The sequence below is a fragment of the Platichthys flesus genome, chromosome 20, assembly GCF_949316205.1.
Source record: "Platichthys flesus chromosome 20, fPlaFle2.1, whole genome shotgun sequence".
Taxonomy (NCBI): domain Eukaryota; kingdom Metazoa; phylum Chordata; class Actinopteri; order Pleuronectiformes; family Pleuronectidae; genus Platichthys; species Platichthys flesus.
Window position 1 is genome coordinate 14,462,640 of NC_084964.1, and position 18,632 is coordinate 14,481,271.

The 18,632-nt window shown below is 44.6% G+C and overlaps 1 protein-coding gene across 2 annotated transcripts in view; it reads right to left on the minus strand.

The window, feature by feature from the left end:
• Positions 1-18,127, minus strand: part of LOC133975785 (adenosine kinase-like) — a 99,815-nt gene extending 81,688 nt beyond the window's left edge. Inside the window, exons 1-4 of one of the 2 annotated variants that reach the window (XM_062413765.1) lie at positions 17,941-18,127; positions 15,541-15,615; positions 15,384-15,437; positions 3,049-3,127 (exon numbers count right to left, since the gene is read on the minus strand). In XM_062413765.1, coding sequence (XP_062269749.1) covers positions 3,049-3,127; positions 15,384-15,437; positions 15,541-15,615; positions 17,941-17,990 — 258 coding nt within the window. In that variant the 5' untranslated portion in view covers positions 17,991-18,127. Of the gene's footprint in view, positions 1-3,048; positions 3,128-15,383; positions 15,438-15,540; positions 15,616-16,378; positions 16,507-17,940 lie in introns of those variants that run through there. The other variant, XM_062413766.1, reaches the window with a different exon arrangement.
• Positions 18,128-18,632: the final 505 nt, after the last annotated feature.

The following is an 18,632-nucleotide window of genomic DNA, read 5'->3' on the forward strand; positions in this document are numbered from 1 at the left end:
AGAATGCACGGTTTACACGAGGCACTCGGAGTAGGATCTACTTCCCTGGCAGAGGCAATAACTCCCTATGAGCCTGTCTCTGCTCAGACTTCAATCTCTGGGCCCCAAGGAGCTGTTGGAGGACTTTGATGTTCTGTCTAAATGAATTGACTGTGCTTCTTGATACAGCCCTCCAGTCAACCGAGTGTCCCCCCCCCCCCCCCCCCCACGGATTCTGTCACCTGTGATAAACACCGTACCAAATTCTGGATCACATGCCCACAAAGCCCATAGTTGTTTCCCTCTTCCCCTTTAACTTTGTAAATGCCTGAAATAAATATGTTTCCCGCCGAACTCAATCTGAGGAGAGAGCCCTTTGAAGTGCCGGGCTGAATGTGAGCAAACAACGCTGGGCTGGTTTCTGTTACCTTACAGCGCCACAACATCCACGGGGTGAGCCTTTATGTCGGATGCCCCTTCAGGGCATGGTGTTTGGTTGAGCCTGGGCAAAGACAACAACCTCCAGCACACTTCTATCATTGCTTTCCCTCCTCCCCCGACCCCCCCCCCCCCCCCCCCCCCCCCCCGCCCCTTTAGAATCAGAGCCAGGAAGCTCTGAATACAAGCCCCGCTACTTCACTGACGAGATCTAAACAAGATCTAAAGCTTATCGAGGAGTGCAAAGCTAAAGGAGACGTACAAGTGTGTTGATGCATCTACCTTGGATCTTTCTAGTTTGTCTGCTTTGAATATGGATAAGTTGTGACAGGAGCCGTAACCCATGAAAGATGAAAACAACAAAAAAAAAGCAATGTCCCAGCACTAAAGATAACGCCGAGCGCAACCAATCGACGACTAGCTCACATCGCTATGGATGACTCGAATCAAAGAGCAGGGCAGAGACAGCGGTTAGAGGAAAACAATACTTATCCATCTAAGCTCCAGCTTGGTCAATTCTCATTTGACTAAATCCAATTACCATTGATTCTGTATCTTCCTAAAGCCGAGGTTTAGGGTTTTCCTTGATAGTGCAGAAATCTTAACCGGGACGAAGCGGTAGTATTTAACCTATTACAGCCTCCGATGAAGCGGCCGGATTGTGGAGGAGAGTACGAGTTCTACTGACGGAGGCATTGATCTTCCCACACCCTGGGTTTTCCCAGCGTGTGCAGCGATTCCAGTGGAAATCCTCTGAACACCTCTCCCTCTCCTCCAGCGGCGATGGCGCTCCCGAGCAAACCTGCCCTGGATCGAGCATCTCATTTAGTCACCGGGCCCTTTGATGTGGATTCAGTGCTGCAGTGCATATCATTCGTGTTTGAAGGTTCAGCTTCCACAATACAGCACGGTTTGAAGTTTCACATACTGCAGGTGCTACAATGTGATAATCTGGGAGCCGGTTATGCATTATACATTTTTTATAAAAGAACACCATCAAGTGAAAGTGAAATGTGGAAAAGTCATCGCTTCAAGGTATATATTGACAGAAACTGTTTGTGAGACTTCTGGGTGTGGGACGAAAACACTATTATCTTGAGCATTTCGGCATCAGATCTACATCTCCCCTCTGAAGGGGTAAATATCCAAATAAACAGAGTAGAATAACATTTGACTGGAGTCTACCGCACCATTATAAGAGCAATTCAGTTGACTGAATGCTTCTCTCATGGCGCAGAGGCCATGACGGCTCTTTTTCCAGAAAACGCCCGGACTAAGAATCTCCTTCTGCATCTGATTTCCCCGAGGAGTGGCCACGCACCTTGCGGCAGTTTCTTCAATGTCCTGCTAAATAAAACATGACAAATCCTTGTCAAGGTCTTTGTCTTAACTGAGGCAGACCCACTAAACCCATGGCTTTAGCTGGTGTAATGACAAGACACAGAAATAATCCATTTTAAAAATCTGAGATTACAGTTTTCAAGGTTGGTGTAATTGACTCAATTGGGAAAGTCGTTTTATTTTTTTTTAATTCAACTGCAACAAGTACAAAAGATAAAAATAAATAAATAAGGAGGAAGTTGTTGCTGAAAAGAATAACATTAAATTGGCAGTTACTGTCTGTGAGTGAGTGAAGTCTATGCAAACGCTCTGATCTTGATAATTAAAGAGTGTTTGTGTGGAGGTGCAGAGCGGCTCCTTTTAAAGGATGTTTACTGTCTCCAAAGCATGGAGATGGTGGCAGCCTGAGGGGGCCTGCCTGCTTTCTCTCTCCCTCCCTCTGTATCCATCTTGTGCTAAATACACACAGAGACACACGCACACACACATATATATATATATATATATATATACGCGTGCATACACAAGCGCATGTGTACAAATCCGAACTCTACACACTGTACTGGCATGTACAAACAAAAAAACCCACACGGATGAGCGAGAGAGAGAGAGAGAGAGAGAGAGAGAGAGAGAGAGAGAGAGAGAGCGAGAGAGTGAGCGAGAGATTTCACAAACATCAGCCTCTCAATTAGCTTCTGCTCTCATTTCTTCCTCGGTAGAGTTCTTTTTCAGCTGGATGCTTTTCCTTTGTTTATCGTGAGCAGACCAAAGCCTTATCAGCAGCTAATCACTGCATGTCAAATTCACAGACTTGCTGCAGTCCCTTAAAAAACACACACACACACAACACAAAATAAAAACAAAAGCGGATTCGGAGTGAATAATCGTCTCAAGTTCAGATTGCCATTTTAGATTTGGACAATCACCAATTCCTTTTAGATGCTGGAATCTGTCTCTGAGCCAGGGAGTCGATCAGCGTTTGTTAGATGTAATTTGTTGTGACATTTTAATTGCATCTACTTGTAATTCTCTCTAATTGATGTTTGATATGTCTCAGGAAATTAGGCCAACTAGATAACACTGCAAATATTATGAATCCCTTCCTGCCTTTCTCTTTCCACGGCAGGTCTGATGAATTCACAACACCTAGAACTGTAATGTGTCAACTTGCTGTGCAGCTATGCTCTGTATTCCCAGGGCTGCCAGGCTGACAAATCTAAGGTTACAAGCACACCACTGTGTATTCAAAACACATTCAGGCGCACTGCAGAGGGGCCAGAGGAGACTAACCTGAGCAATTTTCACTGAGTTCTGGGTTGAGCCACCAGCGTGATATTCAACTTTGTTCCTCTTGACGATTTCCTCAAACCTGGAATAAAGACAAGGACAGGTGTTGTTAGAGGAGACATTCATGATGGAGACAGGACAGTGGATTTCAGGTGGAGGGAGCACAGATATCGAGGAGGAGCAGCTGTGACCGAGAGGGTGAAAAGAGTGAAATATCAATTTAGACAGTAGATCCTAATGACCTTTGAATCCTTAACCAGTTGTAATCCTAATATGAATCTGATTGACATGTACTACTACTAATATTAATGCTTATGCTAATAATACTACAAATAATACCTAAAATGATGCCAATAAGAATAGGAATGTTATATGAGCCAGACTAACATATAGTAATAATTACAATAATTATGCTAATACAAATGTGACACTAATAATAATGCTAATAAGAATACACATGATTATTAGTGTAGCACCAGTTTAACATAAAAACATGGATCACAACCTGCTAACATGCAAAACACATCTGTAATTTCATATGACATTATATCTTGTGTATTAAGCATGCTAAAATAAGCATACATGACCTAGCTTGCTAACATAATGGTAACATAATGAATTTAACATGCAAACAGAGTATTTTCATCTTAATACATTTTCGGTGGCTTAAAGCTGCAAACTGTCACCAGACACGTCTCTTAAAGCTCATTGTTTGAAGGTCAGGATCATTAATCTACGGTTTTGAGTTTAGTCTCATCAACCTTGTTTCCAGCTGCTGGGGCTGAACACGTGTTTCGGGGGGAGGGGGGGGGGGAGAACTGGGAACAACTGTTTTCAAAGAACAGAAAAGTTAGCAACCTGTTTCCTTGTGAGCACAGAGCAGCTGCAGAAGCTTATTGACAATAATTAAAAGGAGAGACTAAGAATGGCTGATAGCACGGGACAGAAATATCAAGAGTACTTTCTCTTTTCTTCAAGAAAATGTTGCTCTAAATATATGAATTCCTGAGTTCATTTCTGGGCAACCGGAAGACAGCAATCTAAATAACTAATAATAGAATACATATTCATTCATTTTGTTCATCATCATTTTTGTTTTTCAGGGAATTAGAAGTGTGTGAAAAAAACGAATCTCATAGTTAAATAACTGTGTTTAGGGAGCGAGCACATCTGATTAATTGTTTGATGTCGGAACCATGCAGCGAAGTTTAGAAACGACTGTACCAGACTAAACACGATGAGTCAAGACAACAGAGATGACATTGGGGAATGGGAAGTAAACAATTGCAAAAGACTTTTTCCCAAACACAAACCAAAGGAGCAGTCTCGACTCTGATTCCATCACTTTTTGTGTATTTTCCCCATCATACTGCCATTTCAAGCATCAATAGCTCCCATGCTTGTGCGTAACGCGATGCAAAGCCGGGCTATGCAGCGAGATAGAGTCTTTATCTGGGGAGCCGCGGACATGAATAATGTGCATTCTCCACGTCGCTCACACAAACAGCCTCCCAGGGGGCAGGCTATATAAACACGTCCACTTTGCTCAGGAAATTGACCCAACTGCAGTCGAGACGAGCCGACACATTAGGAGGTCCTCGACTCCCTTTTTCACCTCAACTGTAAATTGAAGACTGTCCATTTGAGGAGTGTATTTACATCAGTGGGGGGGGGGGGGGGGGGGAATCCAATGAGATGGTAAATAGTTCAAGGTGCACCGTAGCATTCCCACTGGCGCTGCGCTGCAATTCCACCCTTAAATTAACCGAGTGAGAGGGGTTGTTGAGAAAATGCTTGAGTTATCCCAGGGGAGGGTGGTGGTTATGTACAGGCTCTGCAGCACAGTGCCAATGCTTTTTCCCTTTTTAGGATTAAAAAAACATTTTCAAGGGAGGTCAAAGGTGCAATTTTTTTTTTTTTTTTTAAGAGGGAGGGGGCTCGCTTAAAACTTGTAATACGTTGTGCCTGTTGCATATACTCGCCCCGCAGGAGTATAGCAATCTGTATGCAAAGTGCACCGTGGCTTACCAACACATGTCAGCCAGGGGTGTACAACCTGGTTTAACTAGGCATGGCCGAATTTTGAGCAAGTGTGAAAGTAACGTTTACTGCTTCAAAGAAAGTCTGCATATCAGGTCTCAAGGCGCGGGGTCCACCCAGGGCAGAATGTTTCCAATAAAGAAAAAAAAAAAAACTTTCCATGCAAGTGGAAAATATGCTAACCGGGAAAAGCAAAGAAAAAAAAAAATCCTTCCTGAGACACCTGTTATGACTTCTTGACAAAGGAAGAATTTGAGCACTGTGGGTGTTTATAACATGAAGGCAGCCGAGGGACTCCAGAACCCATTTCAAATAGACACACGGCTACTGAGGTTATATATATTTTTTTCTTCCTCCCTAGAAGTATTTGCTCCACCTTTCAGCGCAGACAGCATGGGGCCCTGCTCCTGGACGCCTCGAAAATCCCATCCGAAAGGGAGCAGCTGCCTCGAGACCTTTACACCCTCAAACATCATGTGATCCCACAGCAGTGACACCGTAAAAGGCCCCCGTGGCCATTTAGGGAGAGAAAATCCCTTTTCCATCTACTGCAGCCTGAGCTCACTCGCTGACGGGAGGGAGCGGAGAAAAAGAAAATTGTTTTGAACAAAATGTCCTCAGCCGGTAACCTCCGCTTTTCAAAACGCGGCGGTGACGTTCAGAGCAATTCCAACTATGCCATGCATACCGCTAATGCATGGACGGCCCCCGTTATGCAACATGTCCCCCCTGACACACTGGTTAAATACCACTCTGTGCTATTTTTCAATTTCATACCTTCCAATTTGAGACTAATAGAGGCACTTATTTATTCAGCCTAAATCAAATCATATTGAAATCAGGCGAGTTAACCTCCTGAATGCAACATTTGTATTCAGAGGATATGAGCGTTCTCCTCAAAAACTAATAATACCGTTACATCTCTCCCCCCCCCCCCCAGCTTAGCACATCCAAACTGTTCGGGGCCGATCTCTCAAGTCAGGAACATTGTGTTGTTTACATTCCTGGAGCTGGAGCCCCCACCGCTGATTCCCATCAAGGGAAATATGAGAGCTTTGAAAGTACGATGAGTGTTCTCTGCCCCGAGTGACTCATGAGTTCCTCTCTCACCTCCCCCCCCCACCCAAAAAAAAGCAGAGGCAAGTAGATTATTTACATGAGGCAATAATTCAAGATTTGCTCGTCTAAGTCTCTCACATGGAGGGCAAGGCGAGCCCCATTTACCCAATCCCTCCTCATTCCCCTTTGATGTTAGCCTATCTCGATAAGACCGGATGAGTGCCCTAAAATCCCCGTCGAGTGATTTCACAGGAAGAACAAGTCTCTGTTAATCAATGGCTAGATTGGATCTGGATCCTCGGGAGTGGTCGGCCTGAAAGTCCTCCCAAGTGTTTGAGTGCACACCGGGGTAATTCATCGCTAATGATCACCGCGGCACCCACTCTCCTACGCGCCGCTCGTCCGGATTTAATTGCCTCATTCACGTTTAAACAGCTTACAAATCACAAGGACGGGCAGGGAAACATGATCAAACGGCCCCTATCGCTAATCAGGGGAGGGCAAGGGAAGAAGTGAGAGGACTTTGCGGCTCTCCTTGGGGATTAGGCAGGAGGAGGGCTGCACAGGAACAGTAAATTGTCTCTGCTTCAGCTCCAGCAGGCAGGTACATTTAAACAGGGCAGATCCATCTTTCTCCCTCCCTCTCTCCCTCTCTGACAGAAGCAGAGCGAGGGGGCAACGCAGCTAAAAGGCTCCAGTAATCCCAGTTTCAACACAAGCATCTGGTGTGGGGGGGAACAGGTTCCGCCATTGATTAGATCCCCCGCCCCCTCCCCAATCAGCGTGTGCATCCTACACCCCAAAAACCTTCCTTGGTAGTCTGGAGGCAGTACAAGGCCTGATGCACAGTAATTGTTTCAATAGGTCAGGCGCAGGAAAAACAGCTCGGGGAGGTGATGAAAGGGAGATGGAGAGGGTGAGGAATATTGTTGTTTTCCCCCCCAATTAAATTGTTTGTCAAACCCCTTCACAAAAGGGTTACGCAGTTTATCTGTTTAAAATCAATACGCTCGTCTCACTGTGAAAGCTTGTCCCGACACAAGACAGGCCCATTAATTATTCTGTTCTGCGCGCTATCGCTGTGCTGCTCAAGGTTGAGCCTTATCTTTTCTTATTTCAAATCAATAATTATCTTCCACCGCTTCGCTCGCCCTCCTCAGAAAAAGATGTGCTTTTCATTCAATGCCTGTAGAGTCTCTCTCTCTCTCTCTCTCTCTCTCTCTCTCTCTCTCTCGCACTCTGTCTCTCTTTATAGCAGCCGGTGAGGAACGCAGAATGAATAGGACGTTCTTATCAGTGGCACATTAGAGCAGGATGGGAATAGATGGCGAAGAATGAGGCGCATAAAAGTGCCGAACACAAATGAGTCATGATTCCAACAGCGAGCGGGGGCCTTGTTCCCATCCTCTGACATCTTCTAATAGACTGCAGTAACGGATGAATGTTGATTCTCACAAAAGGGCATTACGATATCGCCGTCGCTCAGGTGTCTCCATCCATTTGGGTAAATCCCCGTTCAGCTGAGGAAACCCGCCTCGAGTCCCTGGGTGCGCTGAAAACCCCACTGCGAGTCTTTACATGAGCCTTTATGCATCATAGACTGGATGCACAATTAATGACGGCACAATTACATGGTCGTGATGGGTGAGTAATTGCATTAGGATGCAGAAACAACAAATGTGCATCCCTTTAATAATCGGCCGATCCAGCAGCAGCAGCAGCTCATTTGTTGGCATTAACCGAGGACCGCTGTTTGTACTTAATTAGGCTGCACTCAAGGATTAGGCGAGGTGGGAGGGGGGGGGGGGACAAAATCTGGTCATGGCGGATGATCTCACATTATTTCGTCTGAAATGTCACAGGTTTCTGGCTTGGCGCTGCAGAGGGTGGCGTTGTTTGTCACACCGCGCTGTGTGGATGTGGGAGAGGGAGTGTGAGAGTGAGTGTGTGTTTGCGCGAGGACATGAAAGAGCGACAGAGGGAAAGAGGGACACGTCGAGGGAGAGAGTGGGAAGAGAGCGAGTGTGTACGCAAGGACGAGGCTTCTGGTGTTCTCCTGGGGACTGGGATCCGGAGCCCGAGCACAAAGCCTTTGAGACGTTCCCCTTATCGCGGAGGTTGATACCGGGATCTTGGTGATTCAGAGCCTCTCCGTGTGAATAATGCCACCAACACCCCCTGCTGCGGGGACCATATGGCCCAGTGTGAACTTTAAATACACGGGGAGTGTCGCCGCTCACCAGCGAGGCCTCCCATCTCTGCCCCCGCACAGGCTTGCTGTAGAGAAATCATCAGAACAGACAGCACACTAACTAGCCCACATGTCCAAGGTGCTGATACCATCACTGGCTTTTCCTGTGCGGCTGCCGGGGAACAAGGACGACTAAAAATAGCCCTGAGGATGCTTTTCGGAACTGAACATGCTGTATGTACTGGCTGAGACACCCACATTTTAATTATAAAAGGCTCTTTAAAAGGGGGGAGTTGTAGGGAGAGGAGGGGAGGGGAGGAAGAGAGGGGACGCCCACATGCACAGAGATGTGGATTATGTTTTTCTCCAGCCCCCTTTGACTTGTGAGGTTTCCTTCTGGCACCACCTGCTGGCTGCCGCCTTCAACCAGAGGGAGACGTCTGTAGCGCCAGCAAGGACGAGCCTTAATTATGATTGCATCAGCCGTCTCTCATAATGCAGCATGCGAGGCTCCAACTGCGGCGCGATGCACCCTTCATCCACAGGAACACAGCACAGCAAGACGGGGGGGGGGCTTTCTTTTCACCGCCTCTCTTTCAATTATTTGAAAGGTTTTTCTCGTTTCATAATTCAAAAGGTCTAGATCCACATTCCTCACAGTCGAGTACAGCTCTGGTGAGCATGTCATATTTATGCAAGCGCCCCAAATGGTGGAATTCATGCGTATCAATAAAACATAAACAGCAGCGCGGTTGGCAGCCGAACATGTTTCTGATGTCTCAATTACCAGTTGAGTGCCATTAATCTCTGCGCTCCCTCTTTGGCTCGGCGGTCGGCTGATGGTTGCAGGCCCGTGACCTTTGCCCTCTGTTCCCTCCCAGTGGGCCGGCGGAGGTGAGTTTAAGTACTGTGGTACACCTCTCAGCCTCAGCAACAGAGGAGGCCAATGGGAAGTTTAAAAAAAAAAAGGGGGAGGGGGGGGGGGGTGTAGTAATGTGTCTACACACTCAGTCAAGCATGAGTGCATCCAGTGAAGTGGCACCATGGCAAGCACATGCAGCTTCTGCACGCATGCTTGCATGTGAGCACACACAAACACACACACACAGAGAGTGTTTCTCCCCCTCACACACCAGGGTAGCTCAGCCGGGGGTTTCTAGCACTCGCGGTTCGCTTCGTTATATATTAAAAACATAAAACTATGAAAAAAAAAAAGGAGGGGTAGAGTCAAGTGTGTTTACAGAGCAGAATCTATCACACGCACACCCAGGAGCCAGAGTGTTTAGCATGTACTCAGTGAGAGGGGCCTTTGTTGTTTTCCTCCCAGTAAGCAGATTGAGCTTCACGGCAGCAGCAGCAGCAGCAGCAGGGGTGTGCGAGATGTACACAGACAGCGGGGTGTGCGAGTGGAGAGGCACCTCCACTGATCTCCTGTGTCGTGTGATGATGTGTGTGTGATGTGTGTCTCAATCCAGCGCTGATCCCCCTGAGTCAGCCCTGTCAGTGATATGAGCCTCCCGCCCTCTCTCTCTCGCTCGTTCCCTCTCCCCGTCGCCATCGGGAATGCTAATAACAAGCCACTAACACTGCAGCCCTGAATTATTCATGCAGCAGAGGGTCACACGGCATAATGAGGAGTTTACTCTCATTCTGGATGCGATTGTGACGCTGCTAATCTGCATTTAGCACACAGAAAGAGAGAGAAGAGGGGAGGGAGCGAGGGGTAGAGAGAGCGGGAGAGGGAGAGGGAGGAGGAGGAGGATGAGTGCTGATGAACTTAATTGCTGTGAGCAAACAACCTCTGAAAAGAGTCACGCCATCATCTAGAGATGAGAAAGTAAACAATTAATTATCATCGGACAGAGGGAGCCATAAAACAAATGTTTGAACGAGAGTAATCTTCACGAGCCAGCTGATCTTTACCCCCCCCCCCCCCTCAGAGGTGACGATACACTTTCAATAACGACGACTCACTCATTTGACACTGATAATCATTAGCTCTAATATGATGTGGTTAGCGAGCCCAGGAGGGATTGGGTGGCTGGTGTGTTATGAAACGCTGCGTGCACTAAAAACACCCATAATGCCTTGTTATCCTGAAACAAAACGTCTATTTGCCCACATTATAATCTCCTGCAGAAAGAGGCGTGTTTTCATTAGGTTGACATGTTGTTTCCTTTGGAGGCTCCTCGAGGTAGAAAACAGCAGGCGACTGTTGCCTCCTGCTGGCCACCAGAGGTACATACCCGATTTACTGCAATTCAGAAAAGTGAGAAGCAGAGACATTCGACACTGTTGTGGCGTCTATCCATAGCGCTTATGGTTTAAGGGTTACAGGGGGGCTGGAACCAATCCTGACATAGGGCGAGAGGTGGAGTCACACCCTGGACAGGCCACCAGTGTATCACAGGGCCGACATACTGAGACAAACCATTGACAGGGTGGTTTCTAATCAACCTAACCCCCACCTGCATGTCTCTGGACTGTGGGATAGGAAAAGACAACACAAACATGGGGAGAACATACAAACACCACACAGGAAGACCCCGCCAAAAACTAGGATTCAAACCAAGACCCTTCTTTACTAAAATACAACCTTGATGAATAATTCAACATAATATATGTAGTATGTCATGATCATATTTGTGGGATCACGTGTAGAGCCCGACTGACATGAGCCTTTCACTAACATCACTACCGGTTTATGAAAAACTTGATTGCATTTCACATACAAACGTTTATTTTCTTAATTCAAGTTCGATATATTTGGTTTTATTTGTGTTTTCTTTTAACTGATCGTTTTTAAATGGCCTAAAGTTGAGTTAAAACATAACTTAGCATTTGGTTACTCTATAACATCCCTAACTTGCCTCGATATATCATATCTGTCTCCACGAATCCTTACTGGTCGGGCTCTAATCATGTGAGATAAATACAATCTGCACTCCCTGGATCCTTGCAAGTTATAAAACACCAGTACAAACCCACTAACCCAGCACTAGTCAAGCCACATGATGGCAGCAGTGACTGTAAAGAGTGAGAAACATGCTCCAGCGTTACATGACAACATTACATGTGTACGCGGTGCAGAGAGGAAGTCAGGGACAGTGCGTCGGTTAGTCGGTTTCCTCTCGTACCCTCATTTCCAAAACACTGGAGGCCTCAACTCAAAAACCAACAACTTCTCAAATCGACCTTTTCAACTGCCGCTCACTAACCACCGGGGAAATATCATCTGAATAAGATACGCACCTGCATGTTCAATGCAACATGACTCACCAACCACTAACCACTGACACACAGAGCACTGACAAGCAGCAGCTGCCTCACACGGATGATTCTCTCAGAGATTACACTGTGATTTATGAACTGAGTTAGGTTTGTTTCAAAGATCTATTTATTAGATACTAGAAACACACATGGGGTGTGAGTGCAGTACATGGTATGACATGTAATAACAGTCTGGGGCCGGAAGCCAAGCGGGGACATTGCGGCTACATGGTATGTGTTTTAACCACAAAGCAACAAGGACACTCAGGAAGTCAGTGTTTTTGCAGCAGAGCGGAACATGAAAGGAAATAGTTCAGTACAGTGTAGTTCCACTTTTTAAAAGGTTCAGGAGTGTCCCTGAGCAGCTGGGCACTGTAGTTTCCAGCTGATTTATTTTAAACACGTTTTCTAAAGGGATTAGCTGTGGATCAATACACTACTGGGGAACCTATGTGGATTTACAGCAGCAGGATGTGTACGTGGGATTGATTCAAAATAAAACTATACAGTGCCCATTGTTATTGTCACACAGTGTAAACAAGCGGTTCAGTCTTGTGTTTTTAATACTTATATCTAGTGTTTATATTTAAGCTGCAACTTATTACTATTCAAAAATGTGGGTTGTCTTGATTATTTAGTCAGTTCTCTAATTAATAATGTTTACATGTGTGGATGCATTCATCTAATGTTTAGTAAATGAATAAAAAATAAAAGAAAAAAACAGAAAGGCAACCATGTCAATTGTTTTTGAATTTAATTTCTGTGTAAACTCAAAGATTGTCAATCTACTGTCATCATTTATTAAGAAAACTAGTAAATCTTTATATTTAAGTCATAAACTGTGACTTTTGGCCTTTGAAAATCAACCGATTATCAACAATTTTGCGATGATCTACTTACGGCATTATATTTTAATTCATAATGATGAGAGTCAGAGAGGCGGTGGAAATCTTCAGATTTGAGAAGCTGTAACCACTGAACGTTTGGAATATTCAAATGATTTATCGATCATTTAAAGAACTTTCCTTTGTTTGTGTATTCAGCCGAGAAAAAACACAAATATATCGAGTCCCCAGCCGGTACTAACAGGAACTCTGATGGTTTCTACTGTATAGCCGGCAATTTCTCAGCCACAACAGGATTAGATGGGCTCTGCTGTGACTAGATAATTGAATTAAGGCATGGCCACAGCGCACTGCATCCAATGATCTCTCCCCCACCAGGGTGATAGGGGAAAGAAATGAATCATGTTACACTGTGTAGATTCATAAGCACAACAATAGTGTTAGCCGCCTCGGCTTGTAAGTCTATTGTGGCCTTTTCCAGTAACGATGTTATTCGTCACAACTCTTCGGCCCAGGTCTTCCTCAGCCGCAGATCAATGACCTTGTGTTTGACCTCTTTGCACTCTGAAGCGTTTTCCACCGACCACACAGAGGCACCAGGAAGGCTCCTATCTCAGCATCTACAGCCGCAGCTCTTCATAATCCATACTGTATTAAGTTTAAAAAAAAATCCCACGTGTACATTCAGACACAAGCTGACAGGCGTGATGGCGATGAGTGCTGCTCTGTGTGTGTGTGCGGTATTGTATGCATTGAAACGCATTGTGCGGGGGAATTAAGCACCATGTTAATCCTGGCCTGACCTTGTGCAGAATGTGGAGGGAACGGTGTCTGTTGGGCTAAAGATAACACCGCTGCCTTTGTGCTGGAGGAGAACAACACTGCTGATGATGCTGCTGCTTTGTGCCGCCGCTGCCGCCGCCGCCGCCCCAGGTCACATGTGTCCCTTTGTCAAGTAACAAGACCTGACAAGGTGGCCGGTTGTAAGGTGCAGACAGTCTGACGGGCTGATTTGTCTTTAGAGAGTTTATACGCTGCAGCTGCTGTTTTAATTTCACAGTTATTTCCCCTGAACTTATGCATTTATATTTTACTAATGTAGAATTTATTAAATAATTAAACCACAAACCGTCTCTGTCTGTGTTCAATAACAGAAAATGATTTATGTGCATCTGGATCCAAATCAAACTACAGACAGATAGCAAATAACTGACGAGCTCAACTTTAATTCAATGTATTTTAAAATACTCTGACATGTTCTGCTAATAAGCATAAGAACGAATGTAATTTTAATTAATGCAACAGCTATAATACATTTTAATTCACAGTCGAATCAATAATTTTTCAATGTACAAATTAATAATATTGTTGTTTGACTGTTGTTGAAGACTTGTTTTCATATCATAAACAAAATGCTGGTGTTATATCACAGTAAATGTCAGCTAATGCAATTACCGGGGACGCACAACGTGACCAGAAGGTCATTGTCTCTATCTGCAACCTGATAAATGTGCGTTCAGGGAAATGTAACAGCAGCAGTTGCTCCTCCCTTAACACCAGTGCAGAGGTGCCCCCAGTGGATAGCAATGTGGTTATCTTACATTCACCAGATAAGACGTGTTGTGCTGGGCAGTGGATGTGTGAGTGTGGAGCAGGAGAGTTGTTTGTCCTCGAGCATTTTGGCAACAGAAATAAAAACTTCTGGGGGGGAAAAAGGCTCTTAACTGCCTGATTGATCCACCGAGGCTTTGTTTTCTATCCTGTTACTCAGCAGGATCCTGTCAGATGTTATTGATACCTGATGTAAAGTTAAGGCCTCGGACCAATAAACAATGGGTTTCTGGTGCAAAGCTGAATCCTGGATTTTCACCTCCACCAAAGGAGTGAGCGTTTTCAAACCGTTTGTTTGTCAGCAGAATTACGCAAAAGCTACACAACCGATTTTACTGAAACTTGGAAGTAAGATACATGGGCCAAGAAAGAACCCAGGAACTGTTTGCTAATCTAGATGAGGGGGCGGATCTAGGATTCTTTTTTCAGGCATATTGAGGGAACTGATATCTTTGAGTGTGTTGCTGTGTAAGTGTGCAACTAAAAACATTGACAGTTTTAAGACTCAGAAAGTTGTGCGTTTTACCACTCAAGTAACTATTAAAGTTAATTCAAGCATAATTTTCAAACAATTCCAAAATGTTCAATTTCAAAACTTGTTCAGTACATATGGAAAATGCATTTACTTATGAATGTGTCATTTTTGACCCCAGTCCCACTCTCATCATCCTTTCAGATGGTTCACTTTTTTATGTGTGTACTAAAACAGACAAATTCCCAGAGGAGACTCCATGTGGACTCAATCACAGAAAAAGAAACAGGATGTCATCCGGCTGCTGAGCTCCATCCTGTGTTAATGCGAGTTGGTCTTCTTGCCGTTTACAAGCCGAGCTGACATCCCGCTGCGTTTCAAAAGAGCAACGAGCCAAACGCACTAGCGTGTTTTCGAGGAAGGTTATCGTGTTACCGTTTGGCATGTGCTTGCAGTGTGAATGAGGGAGGGTCTGCAAAGGGAATGTGCAGGCTAAGCAAAGACTCAGAATAAATCCCCTGGTGTCTGTGTCATAGCATGTAGAGGAAACATATCTATTTACTATTTAGCTTAAAGCAGGAGTAAATCCAGAGGCATCTCGGTGTAGCGTAGTTTGAAGTTAATTCAGAAAGGGACACATGTTGGAGTGTCGAGTTCCGAGGCTCCTGGTTACAGAGGTCTAATTTATGACTTGGCTATTATAAGCACAGCACACGGGTTTAAAATGGAAGTAATGGGTATAAGTGACCGGTGTAGCCCTTATTTGGGGCCACATCACATTACACTAGTGAAGCATGTGGTGGAGTCCCAGTGAACCATGTGGTGGTGTCCCAGTGAAGCTCTGACTCACAAGGCCTTGTGCCGGTCTTCAGCGAGGATCTGGTCGTTGGGCTTCAGTCCAAACCTTGTAGGAAAACATAAAAATAAAATTTGAAGTGAGAGTGGTTCGGTTACATTAGAGAGAAATGTGAAGATGCAGTGGAAACAATCAGCCGTCCCCCGCTTACTTGTCGAGGAAATCTTTGTCCACCACAGCTGAGATGTCCAGCAAGGGGTTTCCCATCCCAAAAAGCGTGTTTTCACTGCGAGGAGACAGAAACACATTGTGTTAGGGGAACTACCCACACATCAGTCGGAACAAACGTCCTGCTGTGACACGGACGATCATCTGCTCCCGATTTGCTGAATTTAAACCAACTTCAAACTCTGATGAGGGACGACCCCTCCATGTTTCAAAAATTGACTGAACTCCTTGCTATGACCAATACGTGCAAAAAACACACAAGACAGTAAAGTGAAACAAACATTTGAGAACGCACACAAGCCTGATTCAGACTCATGAATGGATTTTTTATAACTTTGGCAGAGATGGCTCCTCGGCACGCGCTGAGAAATGTACAACTGTGAAGGATTGAGTTACTTCCTGCCCCTTATAGATGGAGATCCACAGCACAGCAGGCACTTCTCGGATTATTCAAACTCTTGTTGATGTGTCAAAGACGGAACCAGTATGAATTAACAGTTCCCCTAATTGACCACATCATGTAGAAGTTTTCAGCAGCAAGATATCCCAGTAATCAAAGTCCACTTCCAGACAACAGTCATTACAAACCATGTTACCCAACTTTCATAAAACAATCAGAGACACATGTGACACCTAAGAAACAACCATAAAAGATGGAGTTTTACATCATCTGCAATAGGAGGAGAAGTCAAAGAGTCACTGAGGCTATCACACTCAAACTCAAAGTGTGCTTCCACCAGTCATTTCAATGGACCCATTCAAAAACACATCATGATAAAACATGGGGATTTCCCCTCAGGTGGCTTTTCTCTCATTCTTACCCTGCAGTTGGCATGACGTCAGATAACTCAGCAGCTCGACCTGATGATGAAATGAACAGAACTCTTCTTCCACTTCTCTGTCAGAGCAACGTGCTTTTTTCACTACAGGAACTCAAGCTGCACTTAAGGACAACGCTGATTGGTTGGCTGAGCGACCAGGCGGGCCTAAGTAGCTCCCAGGCACGTGATTGGCTACACATGTCAAAATATTGTAAAGCTTTCAATGCCGCGTTTGAGGCCAATGGGAGAGAAGGCGAACACCAATACAAATCTAAATGTAAAAGCACGGATCTGTATTGTTTTAACCCTATATATGTTTATTTGCATGTAATTCAAACACTTGAGTTATATATGCAGAATTCTTCATTTCAAAACTGATCATAATAGAAAACATTGCAGTTATACATACATGCAATATACAAACTAAACAAAAAGCATCAGATCGTGTGTTTAACTTGGTTTTGGAGCCGTCATATATGTAAAATGTGTGATAAGTACACACTTATATATAATATATAACATTCGAGTAGTTCCAATACATGTTTCTGTTGTAGTTTGAGGGGAGAATAAGAGAGAATAACAGAAAAATAATTAAACATAAATAGCACTTGTTTTGTGTTTATTTCTGTATTTAAAAGATTTTAATTTCTGTTTTCTTTAGATTTTTGCTCACCTTTGGTTCAGATGTGCTGAGCAGGGTGTTAAAATACAGGTTCAAGAATGTTGGTACACAATTTATTTGCATATGTTTTGCACTAAGAAGACAAAAGGAAACAGGTTATGGTATGCAGTGCACTATGGGATGGCTTTAATGTAAAGAAAATTTTAATTGGTTGCATAGTAAAAGGCAGGTGAAGTCAAGTGAGCTCCATGTGCTCATGTTTGTTGAAACTCTACAATAACCTGTGGTTTCAAAATAAAAATTGACTTTTCCTGAAGTCAGTGAACGCCGCAGTGTTCACTTGACACCATGCCTAAAGAAACAGCTGTTTCCAGCTTTGCAGTGAAAGTGACACTGATTATACTAATAAAATTTATATTATTAACACCGTTATTTCTTTAGCAGAGAACATGTCTGCATGTTCACATTTTAAACCATTTTGATGAAATGCCATTCACGCGTCATTGAACTCGTATGTCTCTTTTCTTCCTGTCTCACTGTAACCCTGATAATTTAACTTCCTGTTTCTGTCACATCTTCTCATTTTCACCTTTAAAAACAAAATCCTCCATTTTGACTCAAACACACACGCGCTGTCATTCGTCTCATTTAAAGAAGATCTGCTGTCTCGTGTCAGGTGATAAACACACCCTCTCCTCTCCGCGGCTAACTGTTGTTAGCATCGTTAGCACCACACTTAGCGCTCTGCAGCCTTCGTGCTAACGTTAGCTTCACTTCGTGTCACGTTCAAATGTTCCGGTGGCTATGCGCCTCGTCGCGCTGCGCCTCCTCCCGCAGACACCTCACCTCAGCCCCGCGGACCTTCACGGGAATCACCGGGTTAGCCACATTAGCTAACAGCCGCTCCAGCACACGGCGCTAACAGCGGAGGCTGAATTACCTTAACAACGATTTCCTCCCTGTCGACATGTTTGGTTCTTCCTCCGACATTTTTTAAAAACACCAGTAGCGAGTGTGGGGAGGAAGAGGAGGCTGAAGAGGAGGCTGCTGCTGCTTCTCTCCACACACAGAGGAGGAGGAAGAGGAGAAGGATGGTGGTGGTGCTGATGGAGAAACTGGTCCAGAGAGAACATGAATGATTGATTCCAGGGAGGCAGCAGAGTTAACTGGTTGAACTCCTCCAGGCTCAGGCCATGTGCTTTTAACACAGAGGACCTGCAGAGCTCATTCATATGCAACCAGTGTTCATAGAACTATGTCTAATGTTTTGTATGCAAGTTTATTTAATTCATCGACCAAACAAAACAATTTAAATGCAAACACAAAATCTCAAATGTGAAATGAAAAGGAGCAGAAAGAAGAAGAATTGTATCTAATCGGCCCTGCGAGTCAGAATAACAAAAACAACAATATTTACGATGATAATAAAAAAAACAGACAAACAGGGAGAGTAAAGCACAGTTTACGATACAATACAACTTTATTGTAATTAGGGCCCGAGCACTGACAGGCACTGACACACAGTGAGGCAGGGCCGGCCCTGGCAATGCTGGCGCCCTAGGCGAGATTTCAAATTGGCGACCCCCCCAACATACACACGCAAACTATCATGCATCCGCAAGAACGTTTGGA